Below are 14,339 nucleotides of genomic sequence, written 5' to 3'. Positions count from 1 at the left end.
AGGTGTTTGCGGTTTTCTCGTCAAGCAACCCTCGTCTGTGTATTTCAAGCCCGTGTGTTGGTCTGCAAAGCCAGCGGTGGAGTATTTTGTGTCCTGAGTTATGTTGTCCCTCGCTCACACAAGGGAAAGAGAGCCAGAAAAGAAAATACATTATACTGCATAACATTTTAAATTGGACATCCATAACGTACATTTGCCTTTTTTTCTCCGTTATCTAATCCAGATGGCGATACAATAAAGTCCTAGTCAAAATGGATTGGGCAACCGTCAACCTCAACGGCAGTTGAATATTTATGGAATAAAATATCAGAGGTCACTATTACGCCTGACTTAAAGACTTTTATTCACATACTCATCATGGAGGCACTTGACAAAAGCACACCGTTTAAATAAAGATCAGTCTTCAATCTGTAAACATGTTACGACGAGCGCCACATTTTTTGTTGCGACAGTAAAAAAAACGTCACGTACAAAACTAGCTGTTACTAAAACGATTTAACACGTTCACAAGAACCCGTTTTTTTTAATATAAAATGGATTATGTCCAGTGAAAAACGTGTACAGTGAACCCACATTCCAAAATCCGAACTATTACAAGAGCATATAAAGTTATTTTTAAATAGCTACACGCTTCTTAAATTATTTCATCACATTTAAAACAAACTATTTATAAACAGTATATAATAGTTTAAACCCCAAAATATCATAAAATAAACATTTTAGATACTGTATTGTACGCGGTAGATATATGCATATGCCTTTAAAGGTGCTATGAAATGGTAAAAAATAAAATAAATCTAAATGAACATGTTGAAGCATAGTTTAAAAAATATTTTGGCACTCAAACCTTGATGTTTTCTCTGCCATTTTATAGTTATTCCAGTCAAAATAATGTATCAGGGAATGCCCACGAGTTTGCAGGCATTCTGGTTGTGATGTCACAACCAGAATGGATGCTCATCTCTATTATTTTAGCCCTGCGCTAGCTAGTACATGTTGACGGAATGACATAGCAACAAGAGAATTGCACGCCTATGTAAGCAGACTATACTACAGATTTGAGCTAAGATACGGTAGGCTAGCATTTTAAAATCACTTGCTGTAGTATTTCATAGCACATTTAAGAGGCGGGGCCTGGTGGCATGTCTGATAATTGCAACATAAAATAAAACTCAATCAAAATGATCCCAACATGGCAAGGGAACACTGTATGCCCACATCTTTTGAGTTTTTTCTTATACAAAAAAAATAAAATCCACAAATATTCCATTCTTTTTAGGGTGGGACTTTACAGTTAATAGATTACAAAAGTTGAAATTTAAAAAATACGCAGTCACGTTCCAATCACAGGACCTTTAAACAATACGGAACTTTTGTCAGGGCACAATGTTTCGATACACTGATTAAACCGATGGGCATATTAGCGTTGGGCTAACTAAGCCAATCTGAGCATATTTCAAAGGCCAGTTGAGGGGAAAAGTGTATCATAAATGAGAATATATTTTTTAAAATCAAGTCCCACCCTGTTTGTTATAATGCATTTCATTAAAAAAAAAAAACTCAAAATGTTCGTGTTTCTCATTGGATGTCAATCTTCAATAGATAATTAATTTCCTAACAAACCAGCTCAGTCCAAATGTCATCTTTGGCTTATAATAATTGGACTTTCGCCATTTCATCATTTTTTCCTAATGGACATTATTAGTCGGTTGGTGTAAGGCAACAGTGTCCAAACTTTTTTTCTCAGGAAAAAAAAAAATCAAAAGGACGCAAGGGCTGACTTGAAGTCCTTTTTGTTTATATAGATGATTAATGATCGTATTTTCATCATTAGCTTTAGGGCCTATAAAAACTGGGAAGCAGACTGCAGTTGGCCCACGGGCACCACACCACCGATGTAAGGCAAAAACTAAATAAGGCGTTGTTTACTAATCAATAAGGCTGCAGTGGGGCTACTTGGAAGGAGGTTTGAACACCGACGCTACAAAGAAGAGGACACATTTGACCCCTTTTACGATGGAATGTAAAGAAACGAACCCATTGGGTACCTTTTGGGATTTTGTCTTCTTGTTTTTTTTTAGCCAGTCCCATTGTGAGGGCTGAGGCTCTCCCACGGGCAGATGATCTCTTTGGCCCCCAAAGCACTCTGGGAAGCGGCTCGGGTCTCCTCGTCCTCGTCCTCGGACTCGATGGGGTAGATCCGACACTCCGGGGGGATGTCCACCTTGATCTGGAAAAAGCTAACGCACAGAGAAAAAACAACATAAAAATGACCCTCCCGAAGAAATAACACGACAAAAAATGAGTTTGACAACCCTCGTGTAAACAATCAAATATAGAAAGTAATCTTGTAATAAGAAATCCAAGTAAGTACCGTATTTTACGGACTGTTGCCATTTACGCTTAATAAAACTGCAACTAATATATGTATTATTTTTTTCTCTAACCACCAAAAGTATTTTTTTAGGCAAGAGTTATCTGAAAAACTGAAATATTAACATATGGCTATTTAGCCCTTTGTTTTCCATTGTTTAGTTAACGTAGATTTGTTCTCAAGTTTCTGATCACATAAAAAAAATTGCACTCCCAAAAAATGTGATTTATATCTTGTTTTTTTCCCCGTCTTCGTTGCGTATTCTGCGACTTCTAGTCTGAAAAATACGGCGAGTCATCCACTCACTTGCCGATCCTCCTGGGCGGCACTTGACTGGAGGCGTCCGGAATGATCGGCCGGATGCGTCCGCCCACCCCGGCGGCCCCGTGGCACTTGGGCGAGAGGCTGGCAAAGACGGCGGAGGGGCCGCCACCCGCGCCGCGGCCCCGCCTCAGGAGCCGCCGCAACGAGAGCGCCACCCTCGACCTACGCGCGGGCTCGGGGGCCCGCGCCGCCTCGCCGTCCGGCGGCCCTTCGTCCCCGCCTTCCGACAGACCCTCGGGGCGTCCGGCCACGAGGGGGGACGGGCACGGGGCCGGGACGGCGAAGGAGGGAGAGGCGTTGGCGGAGGGAGAGTCGGCGAGGCCCGAGTACACGGCCAGGTGGGGTACCGGGGTGGTGAAGCGGCACAGCTGCGGGGTGAAAAGATTACACCGGTAGTGTCAAATTCAGTTGGAGTTAAAAAAAAAAAAATATATTTTTGACAGTAATTAAAAACAGTGAGCCATGATGGAAGCTGGTGGAAAATAAGACAAGGAATGTGACAAAGGTTAAATGAATGGAGGAATACTGTAAAAGTGTTTTTCTTACATTTTTTCAGCATTACTCTTGGACTTGGACGGTGAGGCAATGACAGACGGACGGACAGATGAGATGTTGGAGGATGATTTATTGAAGTCGTCACCAAACGCACACAAATGGCAGATGGGATTAGGCTTGAGGATTTGGGAAAGTGGCAAAAATAATCAAAAGACAAAAGCCACATAAAGATGAAATATGGTAGTAGTAACAATAATACTTGATATTTAAATGCATAGGAAAGAGCGATAAAAATGTGTAGGTCATCTAAGAAAAATAAATGTAAAGATGGTGCGTTTGCAAACGCTTCAAGATTTTTTCTTGCCGAGTTTGCTCATGACCTGCGTGATGTCGACGGGCGCGTTGGCGGCCATCTTGGCGCGCTCCTCCAGCTCCCGCTGCCGAAGGACGATGGGACTCGGGCCGGGCCGGCGGTTCTTGGCGTTCTGCTCCAACTGGGCGTCCCTGGGGAGGTCGGCTTGGGTTCAAAAGAGGCCCGGCGGTGGCGAGGCTCGAACGCCCGCCAGAGAAGGAGGAACCTACGTCAACTTGTGCTCTTCGGGGCTCATGGCCTTCTTCAACGTGTCCTTGAACACCTGCGATTTCAGGTAGCGCCCGTACGAGTCCTGACAGACAAGATTTCTCTTTGGCCAAGGCTTTGAAATGAATTGGACGACCCCTCGCGAAAAAAAAATAAAATAACAAACCTTCTTCATGAGCATGTAGATGTGGGTCTGAGCGGCGTCCAGCACGTATCTGTGTGGGTTTTTCAGGCCGTTGACGGTGATCTCCATGGTCTTCCCGTCGATGTTGATCCACCTGGGGGCGCCACGAGCCAGGAACGTCCTGGAATGGGAAGAAAAAAAATGGACAAATCGTTTCCAGAGCGAACCAGATTGATACCGTAAGCATTACTTGTAGATCTGCTCGGCCTTTTCCCGCATGGTCGCCGCCGTGCCCCACTTTAAATCCTCGCAGCCTTCCCAGAAAGCCAAGTTTTCACCTGAAAAAAAGTCCACATTTTGCCATTGCGGGTGTTTTCGGGCGGCGGCGGCGCCGTCATACCGCTGAATTCTTTCCTCAAAAAACGGCGGAAGTCGTCGCGGCCTCGCGGGTCCGACAGCAGCTCACCGAAGCTGAACGTCCAGCGCTCTACGCGCATTCTGGTCGCCGTTTCCACGCTGCCGGGCGCCAGCAAATGGATTTTTGATCTGGATGTGTCGCATAACGTGACGGCGGACTTACTTGGGCATGTTTAAAGTCCAGTAGGTGACATCGTCCGTGTGCCAGGGGTTGCTGGGAAGAGATTTGGAGAGGAACGGGTCGTGGCTGTTGTACGTAGCGCAGTATTTAACCAAGCTGCAGAAAAAAAAAAACGTTTTTTTGCGGTCCTGGGGTTCTGGGTTCAATCCCAGGTCGGTCCTCACTGTGTGGAGTTTGCATATTTTCTATAGCTTATTCAAGACAAACGTACGCGCTGATGGACACGGACGACTTGACTCGGGGCCTCATGATGGACTGCTGGGTGAAGATCATCTGGAAGGACGAGAAGACATTAAGACAAGCTGGAAATCAAAAATCAAGTCTCTGTGGTGATGAAACGAAATCCAAAATTCTCACAATTCTCTCGTAGTAGTCGGGAGTTTTCGCCTGCGAGAGGAAAAGACGAGAAATGTGACAAAAGATATCTACCTTATTTTTGCGAATATTTCTTTCCCTCTCCGTTTGTATGCTACGATTTTTATCACAAAGCGTTTTTTGTGTGTTTTTTGTTTTTTAAGGGTCAAACGAGCAATTATTACCAAGGAAGGCTCCTTCCAATGCTTGATTCCATCACAGAAGAACAGTTTAAAGCTAGTTCATTTTGAATTTATTACCTAAAAGGACAGGTACCACAAAGCTGCTATGCTATGGCTAGCCTTGCTAAACGTTATCCCCGTGTATATCATATACGTACAATGTAGTGTGCTGCCATTTGAATGTTATTTTTGTCTTTTTAAAAGGTTAGACAGCCCCTGAGAATGTGATTTTATTTGGTGAATAAATATATCTTTAGTAATGAAATATTTCTGTGAAACATGTGGCTTAGAATCAAGTGCGTGCTAAGGTCTAGAAGGTGACAGAAGAGAGGCCTGCAGGAAACACAAGACAAGGAAAAAGGGAGAAAGTGCTTAGTAAGGAAAAGGAGCAAAAGTATTTTTTTTTTAAAAAGAAGAAAAAAAGAAACAAGGAAAGAATGTTCACTCACCTGTCACCTTGTCCCCGTTGGGATCAATTCGCCGGTCAATTCCGTAGTCCATGGCGCTCACTGTGCCTGGCTGCACAAATGGGGAAAAAGGATTTTTTTTAAAATTAAAACAATGACATTCAGCTTTAATGGGGAAAAAAAATGAATGCTTGGGATACTGACTTAGCCCCAAATATGAACAAGTCAACTAAATGTATCGTAATTTGTACGACTTTTTAACTAAAACGGAATCATTCTTTCAAAATACATTTTAAAAAATCAAATATCATAACACTATAAATGTAGATACAAAAAAACACTCATTCCTAAAAATACCTTCATTTGTAAAGTTGGATTCATATGACCTTTACAAATTAGCCTCACGAGGGTAGCAAAAGACACCTAACAAATATAACCAAAATATAGAATAAAATTGGAGCTTGACTGACGACGCGGTGGTAATTTTTTCACACGCGCGTCTTGAAAAATTAATCAGCCGAGACCTTTTGGCTCCGACAAGAGGACGCGATGGCAACGAGGCGTCGTGGGTGGAGATAATGACGGAGAGCATGAAGTTGCCGTGTGTGTGTGTGTGTGTGTTTATATCTCACCGGGGGTCTGTGGACCACCCAGTAAGCCCTCTCCTGACAGTCGAACACCACACGGTCCGGTTTCTTCCTCTCCTTTGCGGCCCTGAAGTCACACACGCTAATTGAAACGGAATCGATTTTGTTTTCCTCGCTATAATTAGACTGTACCTGTACTGTTCTTTGGCCTGCATCACAATGAAGTCCCACTTGTGATTCATCCACTTGTGAAGGCGGTTGTACTGCTCCTGAGGACAAACGGAAACGGCCCAGTAAACGCCGTGGCTAGGTTAACGGCAGCGGCGTCAAACCACCTGCTCATGAAACTCCAAAAGTCCCTTCTTGCGGATGTTCCTCTTGGCCAAGTAGATTGCTGCAGCGCAGGTAGATGTGGTTTTAAAAAAAATGCAGCGTGGAGTCCATGATAAACTTTATACTCGCTTACCGTAATCTGTGTCTTCCACGGGCCACTGCTGGGCGGGCCAGAAATACGGAGTCTGAAAGCAATAAACATTGACTATAAAATATGGTATTTTCGCAAAACTGCGTATATTAAAGTTGGTTTGTATTTCATTAAATAATGTTTCCTGTACATTGATTGGTTGACATATCTTCACAAATTCAGTCTAAAAGATTGGCTATGGCTGTCAATGGCGCTGAAGGACGTGGTTGTTTAATGTCAAAATGCTTTAAGTTTCAGCTAAAAATGTTCTTACAACTCAATTAAGAATGTCTGCCACCTAGTGGGGGAGAATGTAATCACTCTGCATGTCTCCATTATTTGAAATAAATATCTCGATTAGTTTTTTAACTATAGTGTGAGATGAGAACATTTTTCCCCGACTCCAACCACATCAATTTTGTGGCATTACCTGGAAGCGGTACAGCGACGTGTCGTGTTTGAGCAGCAAACGTTTGTGATCTTGCAGCGGGTACACAAAGCCCAGCGCCACCAGCATGGAGCCCAAATTTCTGGCCTCTGACCGCAGCCGCGGGAAAAACACTTCCGTCAACGGCCTTTAAAAGTGTCATCGGAGCTCTCGAATGTGGCGCTCACCTCTCCCGTCGATTTGGAATCTGTCTGCCAGCCACGCGATCATGTCTTCCCCTGAGGACCATATATGGAAATGACATCATACCGACACAGTATGCGTTCGCGTGTCTAAATGCCAGACCCCCGCTGATAAATAAATCATGACAATTTTCTAAAGTGCAGCGTTCTCTTCTCCCCTCTTGTTTCTTTTCCTTTGACTTTGCTCTGTGTTACTTAGTTATTTGGTCTCCCCACCTACTTTTCCCCCCTCGCTTTGACGAGGACTTGGGGTTGTCATGGCGACCGAATCCGCAGCTCTCCAGTTTGAGGCCGCGCGTCTCAACCCGCTGATTACACAATTGTTCGGCTCGAAGCGAGCCTTCGCGCACTCACCGGTGATGGCGTGCGGGATGGTGGTGATGACCAGTCGCTGCGGCTGCGACTTGATTCCCGACTTGGGGTCCTGCATCTCCAGCAGGATCTTCTCCGCCTGCGGGGGGAGAGGAGAAGTTACCGTGACAACTGACAAGCAACATGAAGGATGCTGGGGGCTCGCGGGGTTGCTTTGACGACGGTTTGCGAGGGCATCCTGGGACTGACATGTCTTAGAACTCGCATTGATTCTTGTGTCGTCATGTGGGTAAAGTGCTTTTTCGCAGCGACTTAATGTTGTATCCCCATCTGCAAGTATGGATTTCTCCAGTTTTACAGCTAAATTGAGGCAACACATTTAATAAAGTGTCCACGTCGGTCTTCTCCTGGGCAAAATGAGTCAAGCCCCAGGCTGGATTAACTTCCTTCTTCACTGACAATGATCCTAGATAATGCTTATTAAACGACATGACCTTATTACTATGAGGAGGTGAAAAGAGTTTAGTAAGCAGATGGCATTCTGATGACATGTCATGCATTTCCAACACCTCTCCTCGAATTTGTATTCATACTTCAAGCAGAATCCATAAATAAGAAAAAAAATTACACGAGGTTTTCAATACATGCTGTGTTGTGTAGCCATTCATAAACTAGAAGAAAGCGGTGGGCTGCCTTACCTTGTGCAGACACGCCATCCGTGGGCGATACCTCTGTCCGTGATCCCGAAGAGTGTTTTTTATTGTCATGAGGTCCAATTTCCACGCGTGCACACCCACGAACACACTGTTGATGAGGTTGGGAGCCCTGTATTGTGTAGGGATGCTGGCTGGAAAGAACGTGCAATGATCAATAACAGTGCTGCCTTCTCGCACTCCAAAAGAGCTCGGGACGTGGGAGTTTCCTCGATTATTCGTGTCAAATCGATAAAGCTGCATCAATTATTGACTATGTTCTAAATATCAAATGGACTCATTTTTAAACGTTTTTATGATAAAAATTCCGTTTTACCAATCGTAAGCTATAAGTTTCTTGCGTAATCGTAATTGTTCCTTGTTGTCTGGAACGCACCGTACCTCAAACCTGATGACAATCTACCAATGGGAACGCGGCAGGAAAATTGGACAATGACGAAACCCGTCCGCTAGAGGGAAGTGTTACAACTATAATAGTATAATAATAATAATAACAACATATAATAATAATAATAGTTTTCTAGTGGTCGTTGCTATGGCTTTTACAGGGAGAAAACGCTCATTTTGTCGTCTCATTTCATCTTTTTGTTTATTAATAAAAACATACCGTGATATGCTGCATATTATGGTTCCTTTTGCCACCTCAACGAAATGCATACTTGTATTTGCAGCAATTTTCCCCAGGCTAAGGCGTGTAACAAAAGATTTAACGCTGGGGAAACCCTGAAAAGAAATGTAAAAATAATGATAACTCAAATTATAATACAATTCGACTAATGAGGAGTCGGCATTTTTGTGCTTTAGCAAAGCGTTTCACGACGATGACGACTGTCCGCTAGAGGGCCATGTTTCATTCCAAAAAGTTTAAACTTCACCGTTAGAACTCCCTGTTCTTTACACAATGTAACACAAATTCTTGCTTTGTCTTTTTAAAAGTTAAAACGTGTCCTAAAACGACTCCCTTTTGACATATTTTAAGTACAAACCGAGGCCACCACGTCCTCCATGCTAGCGTGCTACTAGCTAGCTTCCACGAGCTCGATATAAATTCGTCTTCCTCAAAGATAAGATAGCGTGTTTTTGTTTGTTTGTTGTTGTTGTGGTTTTCTTTTAATAACGAGCTAATCTCGGCGCAAAAGTGACGGCCGGCTAAACAAGTTTACTTCCTGGGTAGAGGGAAGGGGCTTGGTCCCGTGGCTCCTGACGCTGACGCCGCTGACGACGACGACGACTCTGACTTTGCCTCCTCCGTCGCCGCCGCTGCCGCCGCCGCCGCAGCCGCAGCACACGCGCAGCCAAATTAGCATCGATGAGGCTCTCGCGAACATGGCGGATTTCCTGCCGTCGCGCTCCGTGCTCAAAGTGTGCCTTCCCGTGTGCCTGCTCAACAGCGGCGAGGTGGAGCAGGTCCGCCGCTCCAAGGAGATCGACCGGCGGCTCTCCCGGGAGAAAACCTACGTGAAGCGGCTAGTGAAGATCCTGCTGCTGGGCGCGGGCGAGAGCGGCAAGTCGACGTTCCTCAAACAAATGCGGATCATTCACGGCCAGGACTTCGACCAGAGAGCCCGGGAGGACTTCCGAGCCACTATTTACAGCAACGTTATCAAGGGTAAAGTCGGACAAAACACACGGCTAATAACGCTTTTTCGAACGAGGCCCGCTTTTTAGTGGTTTTTCTAGCTGGGAAAAGTTGGTGAGATTCGAACACAAACAGCCCTCGCTCGACACACCCTATGCGAGAGCCCCCTTCTGCTTGTTTAAACCCGTTTTCTTTTAGCGTACATTAGCCGCTTATATGGTCGCTTGGGTTTGAAGTAACCTTTCCTAAAAGAACTAAATCTATTTTTTGGGGGGGAATGTATATGTTTCTAAAAAAAAAGAGCTGAAATGGACATTAGTAAGACCGTAAGGTGTTCCTGTATGTGTTGTAGGCTTCATTTGTCCTAATGGAAAGTAAGACTAAGGTCAACGTTGCCGTATTGTAAAATGAACACTCGAGTCATAAATCGGAGTTTAAATAGGCGTTTACGTAAATATTACAATGAGTTTTATTAGTCTTTTTCAAATGTACTGTGACCTTGGAAGGAGCAAGTAGGTTTAACCCCATTAAAGTGACATAATCAAGCGTTTCTTAATGCTTTTTGGGGCTATTGGTATGTTTTATATTAAAAGAAATCTTACAGGACATCACCTAACTAAATGTATGTCATGTAAAAGAGCATTTCACTCATCTTCCATTGACGACAACCAAATTCATTTGAAATGGGAGGGGCGGCAGCATAGACGTCCGATCCATTTAAAGTGGGGTGGTCTGATTTGGGATTTTTCTTAGGCTTTCCACAAATAATCGATTCATCATTTTAGTTTTTGCGTGAAGATTCAGAGACCTAAAAAATATATTTTAAAGCACCATTTGAGAAAATATGATCTTTTATTTTTTAAACTTTTTATTTGAATATGAAACACAAATATTTAACACATTTAAATTCATTCATTTTTTTGTTAGCATTCACCATCCCACATCATTTTAATAATAATTTAATCATTTCTATCAAAAAGCCACACTCACACGGTGAATAACAAATGGCTGATGAATGGTAATAATATTTTTTGGGATATCCCTCCGATTTATTGTCCATCTCGGTCTCCCACCAGGCATCCGCGTGCTGGTGGACGCCCGCGAGAAGCTGCACATTCCGTGGGGCGACCCCAACAACCAGCAGCGGGGCGACAAACTCATGGCGTTCGACACCCGCTCGGCCAAGATGGCGCGCGGGCAGCTGGAGACGCCCGTCTTCCTGCAGTACCTGCCCGCCATCCGAGCGCTGTGGGCAGACGGCGGCATCCAGAACGCCTACGACCGGCGCCGGGAGTTCCAGCTGGTGGGTGGGAAACGCCGCTAATTCCGCTTCCTCGCAGCTGACTGCAGCGTCACGTGGCGACTCGGTCCACTTCCCCCTCCATGTAAGAGCTGACATTTAGCCCAGATGCCGCGCGGACGCAGGTCGAGATTTGGCTCCGTCCCTCGCCACGTTTGACGCTTCCCCCCCCACTGTGACTTTTGACGTATTTTTTGGGCGGCCATTTCAAAAGGCCGCTGGCGGGAGAGCTTCTCAATGGTGTTTTGTTAGCGACGGCACAAGTGCGAGAATCGGAGCTGGAATGTTGATCTGTCGTTAAACTGCTTTACGCTTTCAAACCGGGGGCCTCGGCGCCGCCTTCTGCGGGGACTAACGATCAAATTCAAATATTCCTCGCCACGGCTGCAAACGATTATTTTGATAATTGGCTAATCACCAATTATTTTTTTTGCCACTAGTTGACTAATCGGCTCAATACATAAATGGCAACGTACTGTTGGCTTTATGTTTTATAGGGAAATGTGCACTAGAACTTATTGTTGCATTTTTTTGTACTAATAGTGTAGCAATACTTAGTTTTTTCAATATTTTTTTAAAATGTAAAGTACTTGGATTATGGCGTGGTCCAAAACGACTTAAGTCGTTTTTCCCTAATGGAAATTGAATTTATGTCAATAACTGAATGGCACTGAGTTAAATCAAAGGTCACAATTACCCATATAACAAGCAGCTGTCAAATTAATCAACGACCGCTTTGATAATTGTCCAATTTATTCGAGCTCTGTGTACAAGCGTGTCCCGCTTTTGCCTTGACGGCACAAGGGGAAAAAAATCTATGCTGGTGCTTGTCCCACTTCTCTTTTTCGATTCCCTCGCTCAGCAATCCGTCCACCATTTTGAAACATCCCCTCATTGGGTTAGCTTAGCCGTTCAGCTCACACAGGACTTACCAAGAGGAAGCAGCGTGGAAATTGCCCCAAAAATGATAGGAAATGCTCCAAAATTTAGAGGAAATGACCTGTAAATTGAGATCTGGTCGGCAAAGCGAGTCGGACAGCATGAAAGATAAGAACAATCTCTACACCGACGTGCACGCCGATAAAGGAATGCACGCCGTCATGTCCGGGCTTGCGTTAATTGGCGCTTTAGCTTTGAAAAAAATCCTTTAGGCCCTCATGCACGCACGCATGCCGGCGTCTCCTTTTTGGAGACCCGTGGAACCGCATCAGCTAATGTGACTTGACCGCATGTGTGTGTGTGTGAATGTGTGTTTCTTGCAGGGCGAGTCTGTCAAGTATTTCTTGGATAATCTGGATAAGCTTGGTGAGCTGGTGAGTTTTCAGTTTTTTTTCTTCTCCTTACTATCTGAGATAATCTCACTTGTCTAGAAAATGACGGCGCCCTTGGGGGGTCCTATTAAATAACTTTTCCGGAATCAGAACAGCCATAACATTCCATGAAACGTAAATAAGATTTTGTTGAAGGTAGCTTGTTCTGTTATACATTTATTCAAAAGCACATTCCATTTTTTTGATAGTATGTAAACTAGCGTCGAATGTTGACATTTTTTGTTTGTTTTTTCCACGGTTTGCCCCTCCCAGAATTACCTTCCAAGTCAGCAGGACATCCTGCTGGCGCGAAAGCCCACCAAGGGAATCCACGAGTACGACTTTGAGCTGAAGAACGTCCCCTTCAAGATGGTGGACGTGGGCGGCCAGCGTTCGGAGCGGCGGCGCTGGTTCGAGTGCTTCGATTCGGTCACCTCCATCCTCTTCCTCGTCTCCTCCTCCGAATACGACCAGGTGAGGAGACGTTAAAAATAGAAGCCCAAATATCCGTCGATTCTTACCTGAGCGTGTCTCGCAGGTTTTGATGGAAGACCGCCAGACCAACCGACTGTGCGAGTCGCTCAACATCTTCGAGACCATCGTCAACAACCGCGTTTTCGCCAACGTGTCCATCATCCTCTTCCTCAACAAGACCGACCTGCTGGAGGAGAAAGTGAAAAGCGTACCCCTCAAGGACTACTTCCCCGAGTACCGCGGGGCCGAGTACAGCCTGCCCGACATACAGGCCTTCATGGTGGAGTGCTTCCGGGCCAAGCGGCGCGACGCCACCCACAAGCCGCTCTACCACCACTTCACCACCGCCATCAACACGGAGAACATCCGGCTGGTGTTCCGGGACGTCAAAGACACCATTCTCCACGACAACCTCAAGCAGCTCATGCTCCAATGACCGGCCGTGGAGGATGGACTCCAGAAGAAAAAATCCAGGGGAACTTTGTCGCTTGGCCGGTCGCGGTTTGACCACACGTCTTTTGGCCACACGTTATTATTAGAGCGTTTCGGGCGGGGTGCATCCGCGCCTTTTTTTGTTTTGTTTTCGGGTCCGAGCACTGAATGCACGCCAATAATTCTTAATAAGTCTGTTCCACTGCCCTGTAAGCTGCTTTATGTGGAGAGACCAAAAGCAGACACCCCCTTAAACCCCCGTTTTTCCCCAAATCATGTCGGTGGACGTCTTAAATTGAATGTGTGTGGACGAACCTGTGTTGCCTTAACAGAGACCGTGTTTCTGTTTAAAATAGCGCTTGATTCCAAACCTGTGTGCTATGCGAAATGATCCAATTTCACATTAATATTACTAGGTGTGAATAGACATGATTAAAGAAAGATAATCCTCATTTAAAAGAAAAATAGTTCCTAATCACATTGTCTTTGCGATCCATTTAATCCTGTCAGATTTGAAGAGAATGTGTTTTGTACAAATGAAGTGAAATTGGATTATTTCCAAAAGACGGTGGATTCTGTCATTTTCCATTACTAGTTAACTTGGTTGTGTTTTGACGGATAACCGACAAAACCATAGTTATCTCAGGGTTGATTTAAACTGCCGCCAAGAATTTGCGTCAAAGGGCCAAAATCCTCGTAGTTTCGTTTGATTTTTATTTGCCATACGCCTTGTTTGAACATCCTAGTTGCTTCCCCTTTTCCAAATCAAAATGATGCTAAGCTTTTGCTTGTGTATATACCCAAATGTTTTCATTGTAAATAATGTCTAGGTTTAACTACTTGTATGTAAATGGTTGTAGAAACGTTTTGGTTCTAAATCACTACTTTTTTCAATTGTCTTATTTTGGGAAATTGCCACTCCGACTATCAATAAAAAGCAATTTTCTAGAGAAATGATACAAATAATTTGACGGCCATTCTTTTGGGTGGGGGCGGGGTTAATTAATTTCCATTCCCATATCATCAACAAAATACCTTTTACGTGCAAATGTCACAGTTTTCTAGAATTAAAATCATTTTCAGTTTCAATTCATTTTTTAC

General features: G+C 44.3%; 2 protein-coding genes across 7 annotated transcripts; one reads left to right on the top strand and one right to left on the bottom strand.

The window, feature by feature from the left end:
• Window positions 1-319: 319 nt before the first annotated feature.
• Window positions 320-9,453, bottom strand: LOC144093258 (regulator of G-protein signaling 9-like). 6 transcript variants are annotated; one of them, XM_077626625.1, is made up of 20 exons: window positions 8,751-9,452; window positions 8,129-8,277; window positions 7,473-7,569; window positions 7,104-7,154; window positions 6,919-7,025; window positions 6,492-6,543; window positions 6,361-6,419; window positions 6,218-6,294; window positions 6,071-6,167; window positions 5,488-5,550; window positions 4,853-4,882; window positions 4,707-4,768; window positions 4,478-4,591; window positions 4,298-4,413; window positions 4,148-4,235; window positions 3,940-4,078; window positions 3,776-3,858; window positions 3,574-3,697; window positions 2,681-3,066; window positions 320-2,240 (listed from the first exon to the last, which is right to left on the bottom strand). In XM_077626625.1, exons 2-20 carry the CDS (start codon window positions 8,195-8,197, stop codon window positions 2,078-2,080), a joined length of 1,977 nt encoding a protein of 658 aa, XP_077482751.1. In that variant the 5' UTR covers window positions 8,198-8,277; window positions 8,751-9,452; the 3' UTR covers window positions 320-2,077. The 6 variants fall into 6 exon arrangements, with proteins under 6 accessions (XP_077482751.1, XP_077482752.1, XP_077482749.1 ...); XM_077626626.1 differs by having other exon boundaries at window positions 9,307-9,447; XM_077626623.1 differs by having other exon boundaries at window positions 8,129-9,453.
• Window positions 9,212-14,204, top strand: LOC144093260 (guanine nucleotide-binding protein subunit alpha-13). The gene is made up of 5 exons (XM_077626630.1): window positions 9,212-9,752; window positions 10,799-11,025; window positions 12,285-12,335; window positions 12,606-12,806; window positions 12,871-14,204. Exons 1-5 carry the CDS (start codon window positions 9,470-9,472, stop codon window positions 13,240-13,242), a joined length of 1,134 nt encoding a protein of 377 aa, XP_077482756.1. The 5' UTR covers window positions 9,212-9,469; the 3' UTR covers window positions 13,243-14,204.
• The last annotated feature ends 135 nt before the right edge of the window (window positions 14,205-14,339 follow it).

Source organism: Stigmatopora argus, chromosome 18, assembly GCF_051989625.1.
Source record: "Stigmatopora argus isolate UIUO_Sarg chromosome 18, RoL_Sarg_1.0, whole genome shotgun sequence".
NCBI classification, from domain to species: Eukaryota; Metazoa; Chordata; class Actinopteri; order Syngnathiformes; family Syngnathidae; genus Stigmatopora; species Stigmatopora argus.
The sequence above is the reverse complement of the archived record's forward strand: the minus strand, read 5'-3'. Positions and strand labels throughout refer to the sequence as shown.

Excerpts from the sequence above, each read along its gene's own strand:
- LOC144093258 (XM_077626623.1), bottom strand. The coding sequence starts at position 8,386 with ATGCAGCTTTATCGATTTGACACGAATAATCGAGGAAACTCCCACGTC. Across the intron at positions 6,295-6,360 it reads TTTTGGAGTTTCATGAGCAG|GAGCAGTACAACCGCCTTCA; the intron begins GTGGTTTGACGC and ends GTTTGTCCTCAG. Across the intron at positions 4,236-4,297 it reads TTTGAGGAAAGAATTCAGCG|GTGAAAACTTGGCTTTCTGG; the intron begins GTATGACGGCGC and ends ACTTTTTTTCAG.
- LOC144093260 (XM_077626630.1), top strand. The coding sequence starts at position 9,470 with ATGGCGGATTTCCTGCCGTCGCGCTCCGTGCTCAAAGTGTGCCTTCCC. Across the intron at positions 11,026-12,284 it reads GGCGCCGGGAGTTCCAGCTG|GGCGAGTCTGTCAAGTATTT; the intron begins GTGGGTGGGAAA and ends TGTTTCTTGCAG. Across the intron at positions 12,807-12,870 it reads CCTCCTCCGAATACGACCAG|GTTTTGATGGAAGACCGCCA; the intron begins GTGAGGAGACGT and ends CGTGTCTCGCAG.